This window comes from Belonocnema kinseyi, chromosome 9 (assembly GCF_010883055.1).
Source record: "Belonocnema kinseyi isolate 2016_QV_RU_SX_M_011 chromosome 9, B_treatae_v1, whole genome shotgun sequence".
Taxonomy (NCBI): Eukaryota; Metazoa; Arthropoda; class Insecta; order Hymenoptera; family Cynipidae; genus Belonocnema; species Belonocnema kinseyi.
The window spans coordinates 118569332-118589294 of NC_046665.1; the positions used below are offsets into that span (position 1 = coordinate 118569332).

Consider the following 19963-nt stretch of genomic DNA (forward strand, 5'->3'; position numbering starts at 1 on the left):
TGTAATTAAAAAATTTTAGAAACGAAAAAATATATAATAAAAATTAATCAAATCAAATTTGGACTAATGTCACATCCATTATTCAAAATATTTAGTCGACAATTTATGGAATTTTATTAAAATTCATATTTCTGGGTAAAAATTCAATTATTTGGTTAAAAATTGATGTATTTTGTTGAAATTTCTTCTTTTTGCGTCGAAAATCAATTTTTTAGTTAAAAATTCAACTATCTAGTTAAAAATTAATCTGTTTTAGTCTTTTGGGTTGAAAGTTGAACTCCTTTTTAAGAGTTCTTTTTTTATTAAAAATGAATTTTAAAAAAGGAACATTAGCTCTTTTTTTTTGGTTAAAAATACAACTAATTTTTTAAAAACTTAACTTTTTTGTTGACAATTTTTTTACTCGGGTTGAAAATTCAACTGCCTTGTAGAAAATTATTTTTTTTTGGCCTTCAAAATTCAACTATTTGGCAAAAAATTGATGTATTTCTTTGACAACTAGTCTTTTTTGCAATTAAAAATATTTAGAAGCGAAACATCCAATGCTCAAATTATTTGATTGAAAAATTATGTAATTTGTTTAAAATTCATATTTTTCGGTCGAAAATTCAACTATTGGATTAAAAATGTTTGTATTTTGTTGAAAATTCGTCTTTCTGGTAGAAAATTCAACTCTTTGGCAAAAAATGTTGGTTGAAAATGTGTGTATTTTGTTAAAAAGTCTTTCTTTTTTTATACAAAATTAATACTGTTAGTTTAAAAGTTAACTATTTTGTTAAAATTTTGCCTTTTTGGTAGAAAATTGATTTTTTTAGTTAAAAATACAATTAAATTTAAAGTTTTTTTTTTTGTTTGTTAAAAATGAATTTTAAAAAATGAAAAATCACTTTTTTTCGTTAAAAAATCAATTGATAAATTAAAAATTAACATTTTGTCAACAATTCATATTACCGCCTTAAAAATTCAACTGATTTGTAGAAAAATTTTCTTTTGGATTCGAAAATTCAACTGTTTTGTAGAAAACTGGGTTTTTTTCAGAAAATTAATTCTCTTAAAATAAAATTTAACTACTCATTCTAGGTTAAAAATCAATATTTTTCAGTTTAAAAATTCAACTATTTATATTTTTCGCTAGAAAATTCAACTATCTGATAAAAAATTTATGTAGTTTGTTGAAAATTCATATTTTTCGGTACAAAATAAATCTTCTTGGTTGAAAATGTATCCTTTTAGTTAAAAATTGATATAATTTTTTAATAATTCATTTTGTTGACATTTTTTTTGTTTTTATTTAAAATTTAAATACTCTGACAGCAGACTCATAATTTTAGTTACAGATTCATCAGTTTGGTTTGAAAATTATATTTTTTTTAAACAAAAAAATACCAATTTTCAATAATTATATTTTCCCTTTAAAAAAATTATTTTTAACCAAACTGATGAATTTCTAAATAAAACTACAAATGCTCAAATAAAATTGTTGAATTTCAAACGAAAAAGATGAATTTTTAATAAAAAAAAGATTAAGTTTCTATAAAAAAATAGGATTTCAATCAAAATACACGAATTTTCAAAAAAATACATGAATTTTCAACAAAATAGTTCAATTTCTATTTTAAAAAACAAACAAATTTTTCAACCAAAGATGGAACAATTCCATTTTCAGTTTAAAAATTTGATTTTTAATCATACTAATAAATTTTCAATTAAAATGATAAATTTTGAACTGGAATAGTTGAATTTTAAAACAAAGAGATGAATTTTCAAAAAAAAAAAGATTAATTTTCTACCAAAAAAATAAAATAATCAACAAAATAAATGAATTGACAGTTTAAAAAAATTATTTTCTACAAAACTGATGAATTTTTAAATCAAATGATGAATCTTCAACTGAAATATTTTAATTTTAATCAAAAATTAATTTTTTTATTAATTAATTAATTTATTAATATTTATTTTATTAATAAATTAATTTTCTACCAAAAAGGCGATTTTAACGAAAATATACAAATTTTCAGCATAAAAGTTAAATTTTCATTAAAAAAAACATACAAATTTTCAACCAAAAAGAGGATTTTTCAAATGAAAAATTTCAAATAAAAATATTATTTTCGATTGAAAAGTTACTAGTTTTGGTTGAGAATTAACTTTCTTAGTTAAAAAAAATTATTTTTTGGTTCAAAATTGAACTATTTTATTGAAAATTCATCCATTTAAAAAAAAAATCATATTTCTTGATTTTAAAAATTCGTTTTTGTATCTTGAAAATTCAAAAATATGATTGAATTTTTTTTTCAATTTTGCTAAAAATTATCTTTTTTCGATAAACACAACAGTTTTATTTATTTATTTTTTTCATCGATCTGGTTGATTATTAACTTTTTTGTTGAAAATTAATCTTTTTCATTTAAAAATACAACTTTTTGTTTGAAAAATAATCTGTTTCATTTAAGGATTTAAGCATTTTATTAAAAATTCGTTTGTTTGTTGTTTTTCAATGAAAAGCTGTTTTTTTATTTTTAAACAAAACCTGTTTTTATAAGAATATTAGCTATTAAATTTTTCGTTGAAAATCGTTGAAAGTTAAACTGCTTTTCTTTAAGTTTCTTTTTTTTATAACGAGTATTTGTAAATGACTCCTTTTTTTGTTAAAAATTCAACTGATTGAAGACAATTTTTCTTTTGGACTTAAAAATTCAAATATTTTTTGGAAAATTGTTTTTTTTTTCACCTGAAAATTAATTCTCTTGGATTAAAATGAAACTACTCCATTCTTGGTCGAAAATCGATCTTTTTTATTTCAAAAATTCAACTATGTAGTTAAAAAATTTTAGAAACGAAAAAATATATAATAAAAATTAATCAAATAAAATTAACTTTTTTAATAGAAAATTCATTCTCTTCTGTTTAAAAGTGAACTAATTTGTTATTAAAATTTTTTATATTCTTGGTTTAAATATGTACTACTTCATTTAAAAATTTACACAATTTCTAAAAATTCGGTTATTTTATTAAAATTTCATATTTTTTGCTGAAAATATAATTATTTTGGAGAGCTCTTTATCAGCTATAATAGAAAAATAATGTCACCACTAAAAAAAAAAATTATCAGTCTCGTGAGTCCAAAGTCTCTGTTTTTTTTTCACAACTTTTAAAAATAATAATTTAATTTTTGGATTAAAATTGCCACCTAAATAAATTATTTGAGTAACCAATTCTTGAAATCACAAATCGCGGTGTTACTTTTTGAAAGTAATTTTATTACAAGACTAGAAAAAACCATGTCTAGATTGAACTTTCTTAATTAAAAAAAAATATATTCTCGTAAAATTAACAATCTATGCCATAGAGACCAGGATCTACTAGAGCAAATCTTTCAATACACTCAATGAACCAAACGAGCGGCAAAGATTTTAAATGCGGCATTTTGTACTTCACACGGGGCTCTTCTTTGCCGGGCGAATAAATAATATAATAGGAACAGTTGTAAAGAGGATTATTCTCATCATGAGCGACGTGAAAAGGAATTTGTTTAACTTCCGTTGCGTCTTCTGGATTTGGTTCTCTGGATAAACTAGTTCCTCCACCTTCGGCGACGAGTCTAGTTAGACTTTTCTTTGTGAACGATATATCTGCGACTGTGTAAGTCGCGGATGAATTCAGTGCGAAGAAAAAGGAACAGTTGTTGAACAAACCAGGATTCTAGAAACCGAGATTATCATTTTTTTTTATCTCAAAGTTTCATTTTTATATAAATTTATTATTAACAGGGCTGCCACGGTCTAATTTAATTTAAAAAAGGGTTAATTTTAAAAACGGAAATACTTTCATTTTTAATTAAAAATAAAACTAAATTCAAAATATTTCTCTAAGTACTTAAGGCTGTTGCTCTTGGTGGTTCGGAACCCACCTTAAACTGTAGGTCCCCCTTCCACCACCAAGTAAGTGTCTGGAGGGTGTGTAAAGGAATAGAGAAGGTGTAAGAAAAATGTAAACCCTTAGGGGACACATTAGAAGCTTCCATCCAACTAAATTCAAAATAAACTAAAGATTGAATTAAAAAATTAAAAACTTCTCAGTTAAATCAACCCAAAAGAATTCTCATTTTTTTATTCCAATAATATAAAGCTACTTTTACAAATTAAAAAAAAAAACTTTTAATTTTCCAGATTAAATAAAAGTAGTTCCGAAAGGACGAATTTTCTATTCAAAAATGTTGCATTTTCGATAAAACATAATCAGGGTGGCCGTTTTAATCGAAGAAAAAAATTAAACTGTATTCTAAACATTTCTCCATATAAAGGAATAAATAATAAACTAAAAATTAAAGCCTTCAAAGTGGGTTTAAAATTTTTTTTAAATTATATTTTTTAAAGTAATTTTAAGTTGGATACACTAAAAATTAAAAATAATTTTTTCAACTTAACAGTTCTTAAATTAGAAGTTACATTACTTTTATTTTAAATAGTCTAGGCATCCTTTAAAAGCTTAAAAATTATTTTTTTCCAAAATCTTGAGAAATCTAGAAGTGGTTTTAAATAATTTCTAAATTTTCTGTCAGAACTTTTAAAAATATTTCAAAATGAATTGAATTTTTTCTATAACTTTTAGAAAATCCTGCAAATTAAAAAAAATTTGAATTTATAGCTAACAATAGAACAGTTATTGTTTGTAAAAATATTAGAGTAATTTTAAGAGATATTAAGAAGTTTTAAAAAGATTCGAATTAAATTTAGAACTTCAAATAATTTCAAATTCTTACAGCGAAATTTAAAACAAAACAATATTTTCAGTTTAAAAATTTGATTTTTTAACATACTAATGAATTTTCAATTAGAATGATAAATTTTCAACTGGAATAATTGAATTTCAAACCAAAGAGATTAATTTTCAGAAAAAAAAGATTAATTTTCTACCAAAAAAATAAAATGATAGTTTAATTGTCAGTTTAAACAAATTATTTTCTACAAAACTGATGAATTTTTAAATCAAATGATGAATCTTCAACTGAAATATTTGAATTTTTAACAACAAAAAATCATTTTCAACTAAATTGATGAATAATGAACTGGAATACTTAGATTTTCAATTAAAAAGATGAATATTTTCAAACACGAAGATTAATTTTCTACCAAAAAGGCGATTTTAACGAAAATATACAAATGTTCAGCATAAAAATTAAATTTTTATTTTAAAAAACATACAAATTTTCAACCAAAATAATGAACTTTGAATTAAAATGATCAATTTTCAATTGTAATAGTTGAATTTTTAAACAAAGAGATTAATTTTTCTGAAAAAAAAAGATTAATTTTCAACGAAAAAGAGGATTTTTCAAATGAAATGATGAATACTTAACTGGAATACCATATAATTACCATATAAAGAAATAAACAATAAACAACAAATTAAAATATTCAAAGTGGACAGCTGGAATTCCAAACTTTTAAAATAAAGATTAAGTTCCAAAAATATTAATCCACGTTAACATTTTCAATACACTAACTTAAAGAATCAAGCAATGGATTTAAACAATTTTTTAAATTATATTTTTTTAAGTAATTTTAAGCTAGACCCATTGAAAATTAAAATAATTTTTTTAACTTAACAGTTCTTAAATTAGAAGTTACATTATTTTTATTTTAAATAGTCAAGGCATCCTTCAAAAGCTTAAATGTTTTTTCAAAATCTTGAGAAATCTAAAAGTGATTTTAAATTTTTCCAAATTCAAAATAATTTTTTGTCAGAACTTTTAAATATATTTCAAAATGAATTGAATTTTTTCAATAACTTTTAGAAAATCCGGCAAATTAAAAAAAATTGAATTTGAATTTATAAATATCTCTTAAGATTATTCAAATTTTTCCAACAAAATAATAATTGTAATATTTGGTTTCAATTTACTCGTCTTCAATAAACAGTGAAATATTGCTAAATATTAAATACTTATTCTTTTTCTACATTAAAAAATTTCAAATTAAATGGGATAAAAATTAAATAATTTAGACTCATAATATTTTTAATTTAATAAAAACCTTTAATTATGATTTATTTGAGTTGAAAATAATAAAATGCACGTTTACATTTTTTAATAGATGAACAAATTAATAGAAATAATACATTAATAAATTTATTAATTAAATTTAATATAAAAAAATATAAAGGAATACCTGAAACTCTGAATTAAAATATATTATTGATAAATCATAAAAATTTTGACTTAAAAATAAAATTATCAGAATAAATAATATATTAATTTAAATTCTTATTAAGACTTTCGGTTTGAAACAGTTACAATCTGAAAATTCTCAAATTTTGAACGGATCAAGAATATTATTTGGTCAAATCAATTATTGTTCAGATTTTTATACTTAAGAATACAGATCCATTTTAAAAATAATTTATTTATTTATATTTACAGTTGATAAAATAAAACAGTTTTTTATTTAAAAAATTCAAATTCTTTTAATTTTTAATTGTTTAAATCCTCAAAACTGCACTTTAATTATTTTAAAAACTGTTCAAATCGAACTTGGGCAGATTTTACTTCTGAAAATTTGTAAAATTCCCGGTTTCCCGGTCCGACGGCCACCCTGTTTTTTATAAAAAAAATCTTCGATTTTAAAAACTCCTAATTTTTATTTGTTTTCATCCTTTAAAACTGCATTTTTAAATTCTTTAAATTAAAATATGTGCTTAAAAATTAAAAATCTAAAACGGAAAATTTCCTAAGTGAAAGATTTTCGAATTGAGCATTCTAAACTAAATGATATAATAATTTACAAAAATCACAATCTTGAAAATTATTTTAAAACGGTTAAAATCAAAGTTGGACAACATTTTTATTCTAAAAATTTTGTAAAATTCCCGGTCCAAAAATAAATTCACTGTCATTTCTCGGTTTTTTCCGGTCCCATAAAATATTTAATAATATAATATATTTTAAAATATTTAAATTTCCAAACAAATAGTAGAATTTTTAACAAAAACAATGAACTCTAAATCAAAATAATTGGATTTTCTTATTGAATTCTATTAATTCAGTTCGCATTTAAGCGAAAAAAATTAGAAAAGGGAAAAGTTTCTCAAAAACAGGAAAAAAAAAATAATTCTTTAATTTTCAGTTGAAAAAATTAATTTTGTACAAAACTGATGAATTTTTAATTCAAGTGATAAATTTTCAATTGAAATATTTGAATTTTGAACAAAAAATATTCATGTCAAATAATTGATGAAGCTTTAACTGGAGTCTGAAATGGTTGAATTTTTAAACAAAATGAAGATTTTTCTAATAAAATGACGAATACCTGACTGGAATACTTAAATTTTAAATTAAAAAGATGAATATTTTCAAACAGAAAGATTAATTTTCTACACAAAAAGACGATTTGATCGAGAGAAAAAAAATAATTTTCAGCATAAAAGTTAAATTTTTATTTTTAAAAACATACAAATTTTCAACCAAAAATGGAATAATTACATTTTTAAATGAATCTGTTATGTTTATGTTATGTTTATCTGTTATCTGTTATAATTATAATCTACCTTTTTTAAGAAGAAAAAATATTAATTTATGATCAAAAAATAAAATAATCAACAAAATAGTTATATTTGCATAAAAAAAGACAAATTTTCAACCAAAAATGAAATTGTTACATTTTCTGTTAAAACAATTAACTTTTAACCAAACTGCTAAATTTTTAAATTAAAATGATCAACCTTTAACAGAAATATTTAAATTTTAAACAAAAAAGAGGATTTTTAAAAGGAAATGATGAATACTTAACTGAAATATTTGAATTTTTGATTAAAAATAAACATAAAAATAAATTCAAAATACACTAAAGATTAAATTAAAAAATTAAAAACTTATCAGTTAAATCAAGCCTAAAAGATTAAAATTTTTAATCCAGTTTAATCCAATAAAGCAAAGCTACTTTTACAAATTAAAAAAAACCTTTCAATTTTCCAGCTTAGTTAAAAGTAATTCCAAAAGGACACATTTTTTATCCAAAACAGTTGCATTTTCGATAAAAACAATATGAATTTTTTAAGAAAAATTTAAATTTCAAAGCAAGGTGTAGAATTTATGATAAAAACTTATGAAGAGGGGGGAGATTGTCGAAAACAGAAGAAAAAATAATTCTTTAATCAGAGTGGCGTTTTAGTCGAAAAAATTAATTTTTATCAACAAAAAAATGGATTTTCAAGAAAATAGTTCAATTTTCAACCTAAAGGATGATTTTTTAACTAAAATGACGAACCTTCAGCTGCATTAGTCGAATTTTCAGAAACGAAATATTAATTTTTACTAAAAAAGACAAATTGTCAATAAAAACTTGAATAATCAAATTTTAAGTAAAAAAAAAAAATTGATTTTCAACCAAATCGGAGAATTTTCAATTAAAACTATAGAATATTCAATTGAAATAAGATAATTTTTCAGTTAAAAAAATACCTTCCACGAAAAAAATACTATCTTGAAAAAAAATAGTTACGTTTTCAAAAAAAGTGATAAATTTTCCATTAAAATTGTAAATCTTTGACTAAAATTCTAAATTTTAACTGGGATAGTTAAATTTTTTATTAATTAGATTAATTTCTACAAAAAAAAAACATGACTTTTTAACTGAAACGATGAATCATAAACTGCAATATTTTAATTTTCAAACAAAAATAATTTACTTTTATCGAAAAAAGATAAATTGTCAACCAAAACTGAAATAATTAAGTTTTAAATAAAAAAAGCAATGGTTAACCAAAAGAGACGAATTTTCATCCTAAAAAGATAATTTTTTAACCAAAAATTGAATAATTAAATTTTCAGTTATAAAATAAGTGTACAACCAAAAAGATTATTTTTACACTAAAATCATGCAATATTTAATAGGGATAATAGTAACGTTTTTAATGTAAAAAAATTATAATTTTCAACAAAAAGAGTTTGAATTTGTCTTTAAATTCCATCAATTTGAATAATAATTCAAACCAAGATTCTTTTTTTAAAAAATACGATTTTTCAATAAAATACATGAATTTTGAACTTAAAAAGATAAATTCTCAATCACAAAAAAAAACTTATTTTCAAAGAAATATGCAGATAAATTTTCAAATAAAGCTAGATTTTTAGTTTAAAAAATTAATATTCAATCACAAATATAACTTCATAATTTTTTATTAAAAATTGATCTTTTTTAGTTTAAAAATTCAACTACTTAGTTAAAAAATCTTAGAAACGAAAAAAATGTAAACTAAAAATTAATCAAATCTATTGTTTAAAATATTTATTTAAAAATATATATACTTTGTTGAAAATTCGTATTTTCTGTTAGAAAATTCAGCTTTTTGGATAAAAATTTATGCATATTGTTGAAAGTTTGAGTTTTTTGGTAGAAAATTAATCTTCTTGGTTGAAAATTCAACTATTTTGCATGTATTTTCTTAACAATTCCACTGGTTTGCTAGAAAATTATTTTTTTATTGTTAAAAAAGCAACATTTCCGGGTCAAAATCAAACTGCTTTGTAAAAGATTTGTATTTTCAGATCGAAAATTAAACAATTTTGTAAAACATTTAACTATTTAGTTGAAAATTGACGCATTTTGTTGAAAATTCGTATTTTTTTGGGACAAAATAAATTTTTTGGTTGAAAGTACAATTGTTTATTTAAAAATTAATCTGTTTTAGACGAGGATTCAAGTATTTTGTTAACGCGATTTCTTGGTTAGTTAAATACAACGGTTTTTTATATTAAATTAAATTGTTTTTGTGGAAATATTAAATATTACATTTTTTTAAATTCATATTCTCGGGTTAAAAGTTCAATTGCTTTGTAGAAAAATAGTTTTTTCTATTAAAAATGAATTCTCAATCAAAATTATACTACATAATTTTCGTTTAAAATAAAATTTGGAATAACATCACATCCATTGTTTGAATTTTTTAGTAGAAAATTTATGTAATTTGTTGAAAATTTTTATTTTTTGGTGAAAAAATTCATATTTTCTGGAAGAAGATTATCTTCTTAGTTAAAAATTCGACTATTTGGTACAAAATATATGTTTTTGGTTTACAATTCTTTTTTTGTTGTTGTAGAAAATCAATTTTTTTGTTGTTAAAAATGCAATGTAGTTTGAAACATTTATCTGTTTTAGTTGAGAATTTAAATATTTTGTTGAAAAATCGTCTTTTTGGTTATAGTCAACTGTTTTCAATTTAAAAATAAAATCCTTTTTGGTTTAAATCGCAACAATCTGGTAGAAAATTAAACTGATATTTAATAGCATTTTCACAGAATATAAATTAATTTTATTGATCAAATTTTAAATGGGATAAATTAAAGTTACTAAATTGGCCCTTTCCTTATAAAAAGCCAAAAAAGATTAATTCCGAATCAAAAATACAATACTGGATTTTTCAACTTAAAATAATTGAATTTTTAACCAAAAATAGTTATATTTTCATATTGAGTTCTATTAATTAATTTCAAATTATAAAAAAGAAGAAAAAGGAGAAATTTCTTGAAAATAGGGAAAAAATAAATTCTATAAAAGATGTTAAAAAAGTGTGAAGAAGTTTTTATACTTTAAATTTATATAGATTTAAGAGATTAAATACATTTTTTATTTATTTTTTACCATCTAAAACTAAATTGTTTTTTTTTTCCTTTTTTTTCTTTAAAAGAGTGACTATTGACTTTTTCTTAAAGAACTGATTAAAAATCTCAGTTCTCAAAATAAAAAATCGAATGTTAAAAAAAAATTTTATTTTAATCCCGAAAGGATAAACATTTAATAAAAAAGTTCATTCTCAGTCAAGAAGGATGCCTTTTCTACAAAAAAGAGATAAATTTTCAATAAAAAAAAAGACGTTTAATTAAAAAAATTTAAATTTTTGACAAGAAAAGATCTCTCTTAAATAAAATGGCTGAATTTTTAATAAAATAATTAAATTTTCAACCAAATGATTAAATTTTTAGGCAAAAAAGTTTAATTCTGAATTAAAACTATAATAGTTAATTAAATTTTCTTTTTTTTGAGTCAAATATAAAATAAGATAGATTAAAGTAACTAAATTGGCAGCCCTGAATATCAATAAAAACTTACTTGTTTTTCTGCATTAAGTCTCGCTCGAGTTGGCGTTCCTTCGTAAGTTATACACTTCACCTCAAAAATCTCTAAATTCACTTCTCTCAAATCCTTCGTTTCTGGCAGAAGACACATTTGGATCCCTGGGAATGTATTTTTTATGTTAAAAAAAAATTATGATACAGTATCATTTCGATTTTTCCGGTAAAAATAAATAAATTTTCAAATAAAATTATGAATCTTCAACTGGAACAGTTCAATTTTAAACAAAAAATGTTAATTTTCAACTTAAGTTTTAAATATTTAACTCTAATACTTCAATTTTCAACCAAGAAGATTAATTTCTACAAAAAAGACGAATTTTCAACTAAAAAGATAAATTGCCAACCAAAAATTTAATAGCTAAATTTTCAGTTGATAAATTTAATATTTAATCAAAAAGATGATTTTTTAGATAAAAAGAATAACTGTTTTTTACCAAAAAAAATTATTTTTCAAAAAGGAAAACAATTTTCAACTAAAAAAGACGGTTTTTTAAAACAAAATACACGAATATTATATTAAAAGATATAATTTGCCAAATAAAAATTGAATTGATAAATTTTCAGTTAAAAAAAAAAACAATTTTTAAGTAAATTGATAAACTCTCATCGAGAATGATAAATCTGTAACTGGAACAGTTGAATTTCCAACAAAAAATATTAATTTTCAACTAAAAAAGATCAATTTCCAAAAAAAAAATTGAATAGAAAAATTTCCAGATAAAAAAATTATTTTTTTAACAAAACTGATAATTTTGTATCTAAAATTATGAATGTTTAACTGGAATAGTTTAATTTTTAACCAAAAAGATTAATTTTCCAGAAAGAAGATTAACTTCTATCAAAAATTGCTAAACAAAAATTGAATGTTAAATTTTCAGTTAAAAAAATTAATGTTTGATCAAAAAAGACATAAATTGTTAATTAAAAAAGACGATTTTTTAAAAACAAAATACACGAATATTAAAAAATATAAATTGACAAATAAAAATTGAATCGATAAATTTTCAGTTAAAAAAAAAACAATTTTTAAGTAAATTGATAAACTTTCATCGAGAATGATAAATCTGTAACTGGAATAGTTGAATTTCCAACAAAAAATATGTATTTTTAACTAAAAAAGATCAATTTCCAATACAAAATAGAATAGTTAAATCTTCATTTACAAAAGTTAATTTTCAATCAAAAACATCAATTTTAATGAAAAATATTAACTTTTTTTTACAAAAAACAAGATGATTTATCAAAAATACATGCATTTTTAACTAGAAATTATGGATTTTTGAACAAAATACGCCAAATATTAATTTAGAAAGATCAGTTATCAACAAAAAATTGAATAGATAAATTTGCAGATAAAAAAAAAATAATTTTTTTTAACAAAACTGATAAATTTGCATCTAAAATTATGAATGTTTAACTGGAATAGTTTAATTTTTAACCAAAAAGATTAATTTTCCAGAAAGAATATTAACTTCTATCAAAAATTGCTAAACAAAAATTGAATGTTAAATTTTCAGTTAAAAAAATTATTTTTCAACTAAACTGAAGAAAGAAAGTTATAAATTTTGAACTAAATTGTAAATTTTTAACTGGAATCGGTGAATTTTAAAACAGAAAGATTAATTTTCAAATAAAATTTTAGATCTTTAAATTGGAATAATTGAATTTTTGACGAAGGATGAATTTTCTACTAAAAAATATCATTTTTCAACAAAAATTGAAGTCGAATTTTTGATATTAAAAAAACATGTGAAAGCAAAGAGATGAATTTGCAACTAACATGATGAATCTTTAACTAAAAAGGATAAATTGCTAACCAAAATTTAAACAGTTAAATTTTCAGTTAAAAACATTAATGTTTAATCAAAAAGATGATTTTTTTAGACAAAAAGAATAACTTTTTTTTACCAAAAAAAGATGATTTTTCAAAAAAGACATAAATTTTCAACTAAAAAAGACGATAAATTTTCAACTAAAAAAGATAAATTTTCAACAAAAAATAGAATAGTTAAATCTGCATTTACAAAAGTTAATTTTCATTCAAAAATATTAATTTTTGTACAAAATACGCCAATTTTTAAATAAATAAGATCAATTTTTAACAAAAAATTGTATAAATAAATTTTCAGATAAAAAAATTAATTTTTTTAACAAAACTGATAAATTTTCATCTAAAATTATGAATCTTTAACTGGAATAGCTTAATTTTTAAGAAAAAAATTCAATTTTCAGTTTAAAAAAATTAATTTTGAAGAAAACTGAAGAATTTTTAACTAAAATTATGAAACCGTAACTGGAATTTTCACAACAAAACTAATGAAATTTCAACTAAAATGATAAATCTTTAGTGGGATTTGTTAAGTTTTCTTCCCAAAAAGCCTATTTTTCAACCAAGAAGATTAATTTTTACTGAAAAAAATTGTCAATCAAAACTTGAATAATTAAATTTTCAGTCAAGAAAATGAATGTCAAAAAAATCGAATTTTTAGTTTAAAAAAATAATGTAAAATCAGAGATGAATTTTCAACAAAAAAGATAAATTTTCGGCAAAACATTTCTTTTCATAAAAAAAAATAGTTTTTTAAATCAAATAGCTTATTTTCCAACCAGAGAAATGAATTTTAAATTACAATGATGAATCTTTAACTAAAAAATCAATTTTTAATGAAAGAGTTTATTTTGTAACCAAGTAATTTTATTTCCAACCTAAAAGATGAATTCTCAAACTAAAACGATAATTATTTAACTGGAAAAGATCAATTTTGAACCGAAAAGAAGAATTTGTAAACAAGGAGATTAACTTTGAAAAAAAAGATGATTTTCGATTAAATATATCGATTTTTTAAACAAAATACGTGAATTTTCAACGGAATAGTTAAATTTTCAATTAGAAAAATCAAATTTTCATAAAAATTGTTAAGTTTCAAACTAGAAAAGATAAATTTTTAACAAAAACTGAAATTACAATTATTTAACATGAATACTTGATTTTTTAACCGAAAAAAGGATTTTTTGAACAAGGAGATTAACTTTCAAAGGAAAAGGTCATTTTCCAATTTAAAAAATCGATTTTCTTAAACAAAATACGTCAAATTTGAACGAAATGGTTGAATTTTCAATTAAAAAAGACAATTTTTCAGCCAATTTGTTGAATTTTAAACTAGAAAAGATCAATTTTCAACTAGTATCATGAATAGTTAACTGGAATACTTACATTTTTAACAAAAATATGAATATTCAAACAATCAGATTAATTTTCAAAGCGAAGAAGAATTTTCTACCGAATAATACAATTTTTTAAACAAAATACATACATTTTTAAAGAAATAATAGAATTTTTAATTTTAGAAGAAAAAAATTCTACCAAATAGTTGAATTTTAAACTAAAAAAAATGATTTTCAACAGAAAATGGAATGGTTACATTTTTAGTTAAAAACATTAATTTTCAACTAGAAAAAAAAATTTTCAACAAATTAATTAAATTTACGGGAAACCATTCTTTTTCTTCTAAAGGAAAAACAACTTTTTAAATCTATTAGCTCATTTCTTAACCAAAGAAATGAATTTTTAATTACAATGATGAATCTTCAACCAAAAAATTAATTTTTAACAAAATAGATTAAATTTCAGCCAAGTAATTTTGTTTCCAAGCTAAAAAATAATTTTTCAACCAAAATAATAAATATTTAACTGGAATACTTGAATTTTTAACCGAAAAGAAAAATTTTTAACAAAGAGATTCACTTTTAAAGAAAAAGATAATTTTCTATCAAATAATCGATTTTTTTTAAATCCGTAAATTTTCAACGAAATAGTTGAATTTTCAAATAAAAGGGACAAATTTTCAACAAAAATAATTAATATTTAACTGGAATACTTGAATTTTTAAAGAAGGAAATTCACTTTCAAAAAAAAAAAGTTATTTTCTACCAAAAAAAATCGATTTTTTTTAATCCGTAAATTTTCAACAAAATAGTTGAATTTTCAATTAAAAAAGAAAAATTTTCAGTCTGATTATTGACTTTTGAATCAGAAAAGATAAATTTTGAAACAAAAATGTGAATTTTCAAACAATCAAATTAATTTTCAAAGGCAAGAAGAATTTTCTACCGAAAATACAAGTTTTTTAAACAAAATAAATGAATTCTTAACAAAATAGTTCAATTTTCAATTAAAGAAGACAAATATTCAACCAAATAGTTGAATTTTAAAGTAAAAAAAAATTAATTTTCAAAAAAAAATGGAAGGGTTACATTTTTAGTTTAAAAAAATAATTTTCAACCAGAAAAGAAATAAATTTTCAAGAAAATATTCTATATTCTCAACCAAAGAAATGAATTTTTAATTACAATGATGAATCTTCAACCAAAAAATTAATTTTTAACAAAATAGATTAAATTTCAACCAAGTAATTTTGTTTCCAAGCTAAAAAATAATTTTTCAACCAAAATAATAAATATTTAACTGGAATACTTGAATTTTTAACCGAAAAGAAAAAATTTTTAACAAAGAGATTCACTTTTAAAGAAAAAGATAATTTTCTATCAAATAATGGATTTTTTTTAATCCGTAAATTTTCAACAAAATAGTTGAATTTTCAATTAAAAAAGAAAAATTTTCAGTCTGATTATTAACTTTTAAATCAGAAAAGATCAATTTTGAAACAAAAATGTGAATTTTCAACAAAAATATGAATCTTCAAACAATCAAATTAATTTTCAAAGGGAAGAAGAATTTTCTACCGAAAATACAATTTTTTTTAAGCAAAATAAATGAATTCTTAACAAAATAGTTCAATTTTCAATTAAAGAAGACAAATATTCAACCAAATAGTTGAATTTTAAAGTAAAAAAAATTAATTTTCAAAAAAAATGGAAGGGTTACATTTTTAGTTTAAAAAAATAATTTTCAACCAGAAAAGAAATAAATTTTCAAGAAAATATTCTATATTCTCAACCAAAGAAATGAATTTTTAATTACAATGATGAATCTTCAACCAAAAAATTAATTTTTAACAAAATAGTTTAAATTTAAAACAAGTAATTTTATTTCCAACCTAAAAAATGATTTTTCAACTAAAACGATAATTATTTATAATTTATTATAATATAATATAAATTATAATATAATTTATTATTTATATAATTATGGAATATTTGAATTTTCAACAACAAAAAAAGAATTTTTAAACAAGGAGATTTACTTTCAAAGAAAAAGATCATTTTCTAGTTTAAAAATCAATCTGAAAAAAAAAACAATTTTCAACTAAAATAGAACGTTTAAAATGATGAACTTTCAACTAAAATAATGAATCTTCAAATGTAATAGTTGAATTTTAAATAAAAAATATGACTTTTCAACTGGAATCAATGAATTTTTAAACAACAAAAATTGATTTTTATTAAGAAAAAGTGTTAATCAAAACTTAAATAATAAAATTTTAGGTTACAAAAATGATTTTTGAAGCAAACAGATGAATTTTCAATAAAAAATATGGAATATTGAATTGGAATATGTTAAATTTTCAGTTAAAAAAATGCTTCCCACAACAAAAAAGCACTTTTAAACAAATAGTTACATTTTTAAACAAAGTGAAAAATTTTTAAATAAAATTGTAATTCTTCAACTGCAATAGTTTAATTTTAAACCCGAAAGATGCATTTTTAAATTAAATGAATCTTTAACTAGAATAACGGAATTTTTTACAAAAAAAAAAATTCAACCAAGAATATTTACTTACATAAAAAATTACGAATTTCCACCTGCAAAGGATAATTTTTCAACAAAAAATGAAATAATTAAATTTTTAGTCAAAAAATGAATGTTTAACCAAAGTGGTGAATTTTTAACAAAAATTATGGAATATTCAACTGAAATAATATTTAAATTTTCAGTTAAAAAGAAACATTATTGTCAAGACATTAATTTTCATTTAAAACGATGAATTTTCAAACAAAAGCAAAATTTTTTAAACAAAAATATTAACTTTCAAAGGACAAAATTATTTCTACCAAAAAAGTCAATTTTCTACGAAAAAAGTAGATTTTTTTTAAATTCGTAAATTTTCAAAGAAATAAATAAATTATCATTTTCAATTAAAAACGAGAAATTTACATCCAAACTGTTAAATTTTAAACTAACAAGGGTCAATTTGAAAAATGGAACGGGCAAATTTTCAGTTAAAAAAAATATGTTCAACAAAACTGATAAATTTTAAACAATAGTTAAATTTTATGCCTTTCAAAAAGATGAATTTTCACAAAAAAATGAATTTTTACTGAAAAAAGATAAATTGTCAACCAAAACTAAAATCATTAAGTTTCAAGTTAAAAAATCAAGGTTCAATCATAAAGACGTATTTTCAACAACAAAAATAATCATTTTTAAAACAAAAAATAAAATTTTTATCTTCCACAGGAATAGGTGAATTATATACCTACCAAAAAGATGAATTTTCAATTAATAAGATTAGTTTTATAACAAAAAAATAAAACTTTTGCACAAAGTACATACATTTTTAAATTTAAATTTTTTTAGTAAAAAGATTTTTAAATAGAAAATAGAAAAAAAAATTTAAATAAAAGAATATCAATTTTCAATCAAATAGTTGGATTTTCATCTGTAGAAGAACAATTTTCAACCAAAATAGAATAGTTAAATCTTCCACTGAAAATATAATTCTTCTTAAAAAAACACACTTTTGAAAAAAGAGATTAATTTTCAATTGAAATGATGAATCTTTACGCATAAAATTTAAATTTTAACAAAAGAGTTTAAATTTTAACCGCAAGTAGTGTAATTTTTAACTAAACAAAATATGAATTCTATTAATTTTTTATAAAAATTCAGAAAAACTCTAAAAACTACATGATTTTTTAAGTTCTTTCTTCTAAATCCGAATTATAATTCTTTAAAAAAAGCCCCGCGACTTTCGATAAAGTCTAAATCACTTTTTTAAATTGACCAATATTATTAAAATAATGAAAACTTGAATTTTACTGCGATAAGAAGTAAATTCTCTGTTTTTAAGTTAAATTCCCGGTCAAGTCGCCACACTGAAAATTACTGCTCTTTTGGAAATTCAAATGTTGGATTGAAAATTCAACTATTTGCTTAAAAGTTCCAACAATTTGGTTCGAATTTATGTTCTTCTTAACAGAAGAATACATCTTAATTAAAAAATCGTCTTTTTGTTTTGAAAATTCCTCTATTTTAGTAAAAATTTCACCTTTTTTATTATAATAAAATACGTAAATCCTTAACCGAAAAAGATTAATTTGTAGCCAATACTTTAAACCTAAAATGATTAATTTTCTGCTAAAAGAGAGTTGAATTTTCAGCCAAGAATAATTTTTCTAGAAAATGGATAATTTTGAATCAAATGGTTAAATTTTCTACCAAAATAGGTCAATTTTCAACAGTTAATTATTTTTAGAACAGCTGAATATTTTTTCAACAGTTGGATATTTGTTTAGGAGATGAATATATTTCAATAATAATTTTTTTCTCTTCTTGACTTAAAAATCCAACAATTTTATTTATATTTTTATCCAAGTATTTTTATAATAATTCGTCTTTTTGGTAGAAATTTACCACTTTCAGATGAAACATCATGCCCTTTGGAAACAATTCTTCTTTTTGCGTTAAAAATCGAATCATTTGTTTTAAAATAAATTTGTTGTGATCAAAAAAAAAAAAAGTTGAATTTTCAATTAAAAAAGACAAATTTTTAACAAAAATCATAAATATTCAACTAGAATTCTTGAATTTTCAACCGAAAAGAAGAATTTTAAAACAAGTAGATTCACTTGCAAAGAAAAAGATCATTTTCTATCAAAAAAATCTATTTTTTAACAAAATCCGTGAATTTTCAAAAAATTAGTAGAATTTGCAATTAAAGAGACAAATTTTCAACAAAAATAATAAATATTTAACTGGAATACTTGAATTTTTAACCGAAAAGATTAACTTTTAAACAAGGAGATTCAATTTCAAAGAAAAATAAATTTTTTTACAAAAAAAATCGCGTTTTTAAACAAAATCCGTGAATTATCAAAATAAATAGTTGAATTTTCAAATATAAAAAAAAAATTTCAACAAAAATAATATATCTTTAAATAGTATACTTGATTTTTTAACCGAAAAGAAGAATTTTTAAACAACGAGATTCACTTTCAAAGAAAAAGAAATTTAAAAAAAATCGATTAAACAAAAATCCGTGAATTTTTAAAAGAAATAGTTGAATTTTCAACTAAAAAAGTCAAATTTACAATTAAAATAATATATATTTCACTGGAATAATTAAATTTTTAATCCAAAAGAAGAATTTTTAAAGAAGTAGATTCCCTTTCAAAGAAAAAGAAATTTTTTTAAACAAAATCCGTGAATTTTCTAAAGAAATAGTTGAATTTTCAATTAAAAAAGAAAAATTTTCAACAAAAATCATAAATATTCAACTAGAATTCTTGAATTTTCAAACGAAAAGAAGAATTTTTAAACGAGGAGGTTTACTTTCAAAGAAAAAGATCATTTTCTATCAAAAAAATCTATTTTTTAATTAAAAATCCGTGAATTTTCAAAAAATTAGTAGAATTTTCAATTAAAGAGACAAATTTTCAACAAAAATAATATATCTTTAAATAGTATACTTTTTTTTTTAACCGAAAAGAAGAATTTTTAAACAACGAGATTCAATTTCAAAGAAAAAGAAATTTAAGAAAAATCGATTAAAACAAAAATCCGTGAATTTTTAAAAGAAATAGTTGAATTTTCAACTAAAAAAGTCAAATTTACAATTAAAATAATATATATTTCACTGGAATAATTAAATT

General features: G+C 20.6%; 1 protein-coding gene across 5 annotated transcripts in view; it reads right to left on the minus strand.

Annotated features, from left to right (window-relative positions):
* Positions 1-3195: 3195 nt before the first annotated feature.
* Positions 3196-19963, minus strand: part of LOC117179703 (BRCA1-associated RING domain protein 1-like) — a 52257-nt gene continuing 35489 nt past the window's right edge. For 4 of the 5 annotated variants that reach the window (XM_033371732.1, XM_033371731.1, XM_033371730.1 and 1 more), the window contains 2 exons: positions 11106-11230; positions 3198-3702 (listed from right to left, as the gene is read on the minus strand). In XM_033371732.1, the coding sequence (XP_033227623.1) occupies positions 3331-3702; positions 11106-11230 (497 nt within the window). In that variant the 3' untranslated portion in view covers positions 3198-3330. Of the gene's footprint in view, positions 3703-11105; positions 11231-19963 lie in introns of all 5 variants that reach the window. The other variant, XM_033371734.1, reaches the window with a different exon arrangement.